Source organism: Myotis davidii, unplaced genomic scaffold (genome assembly GCF_000327345.1).
Source record: "Myotis davidii unplaced genomic scaffold, ASM32734v1 scaffold472, whole genome shotgun sequence".
NCBI lineage: Eukaryota > Metazoa > Chordata > Mammalia > Chiroptera > Vespertilionidae > Myotis > Myotis davidii.
The window spans coordinates 898,422-899,114 of NW_006283774.1; the positions used below are offsets into that span (position 1 = coordinate 898,422).

Here is a 693-nt window from a genome sequence, read left to right on the forward strand (position 1 = left end):
CATTCCTGCCCGCCGGGCTGACTGAGGGTCTTTACGGGAACAGCCCGGCACATGCCCCCTTCCTCCTGGAGCAGCCTTTAAAAAGGGAGTATGCTTTCCAACAAGCAGAAGGCAAAGCCCGTGCTGACATCGGGGAATTAAATGACGCCACCGGACACGTGGGAGCGACGGGGCTGCATCACTCACATCAGCGTCTGGGACTGCGGGCTCCTGCAGGTTCCTCCACAGCTTCCTGGGAATGACCTTCACGGGGATGTCATGGGTCACCATGCGGCTGCTGCTCGACACAGACACCTGCGAGGAACCAAGCGGGCCTGAGGGGCACACAGGAAGCCTGCCGGCCACGCCGCGTGGGTGCTCTCCGTCCCCACGGAGCCATCTCACGCACACACGGTGTGCAGGTCACAGGGGCACCTGCCCTGCGGCCCCGCTGCCATGACCCCCCCAACCCCCTGCTGCGGTCACTGCCCGGCCGGGCCCCTCCTTACCAGCTCTATGGACACCGTCAGGCAGGGGAAGTGCTTGTTGGTCAGCTTGACCTTCAAGGCCCGGGCGTTCTGCGCCGTTTTCAGGGCGCGGGAGAGGTTCTCGGCCGCGAGCTCCACGTAGATGGCGTTGTTGTCCTCGGAGACGCCTTCCATCTGGAACTCGCTGAAGAAGTTCTCCTGGGGGCGGCACGGGGTCAGGGGCCGG

The 693-nt window shown here is 64.6% G+C and overlaps 1 protein-coding gene across 1 annotated transcript in view; it reads right to left on the minus strand.

Moving 5' to 3' along the window:
• The window catches only part of HUS1 (HUS1 checkpoint clamp component), a 15,537-nt gene that overhangs the window by 4,667 nt on the left and 10,177 nt on the right, over positions 1 to 693 (minus strand). The window contains exons 3-4 of the mRNA XM_006754018.2: positions 489 to 665; positions 187 to 294 (exon numbers count right to left, since the gene is read on the minus strand). Coding sequence (XP_006754081.2) covers positions 187 to 294; positions 489 to 641 — 261 coding nt within the window. The 5' untranslated portion in view covers positions 642 to 665. The remainder of the gene's footprint in view (positions 1 to 186; positions 295 to 488; positions 666 to 693) is intronic.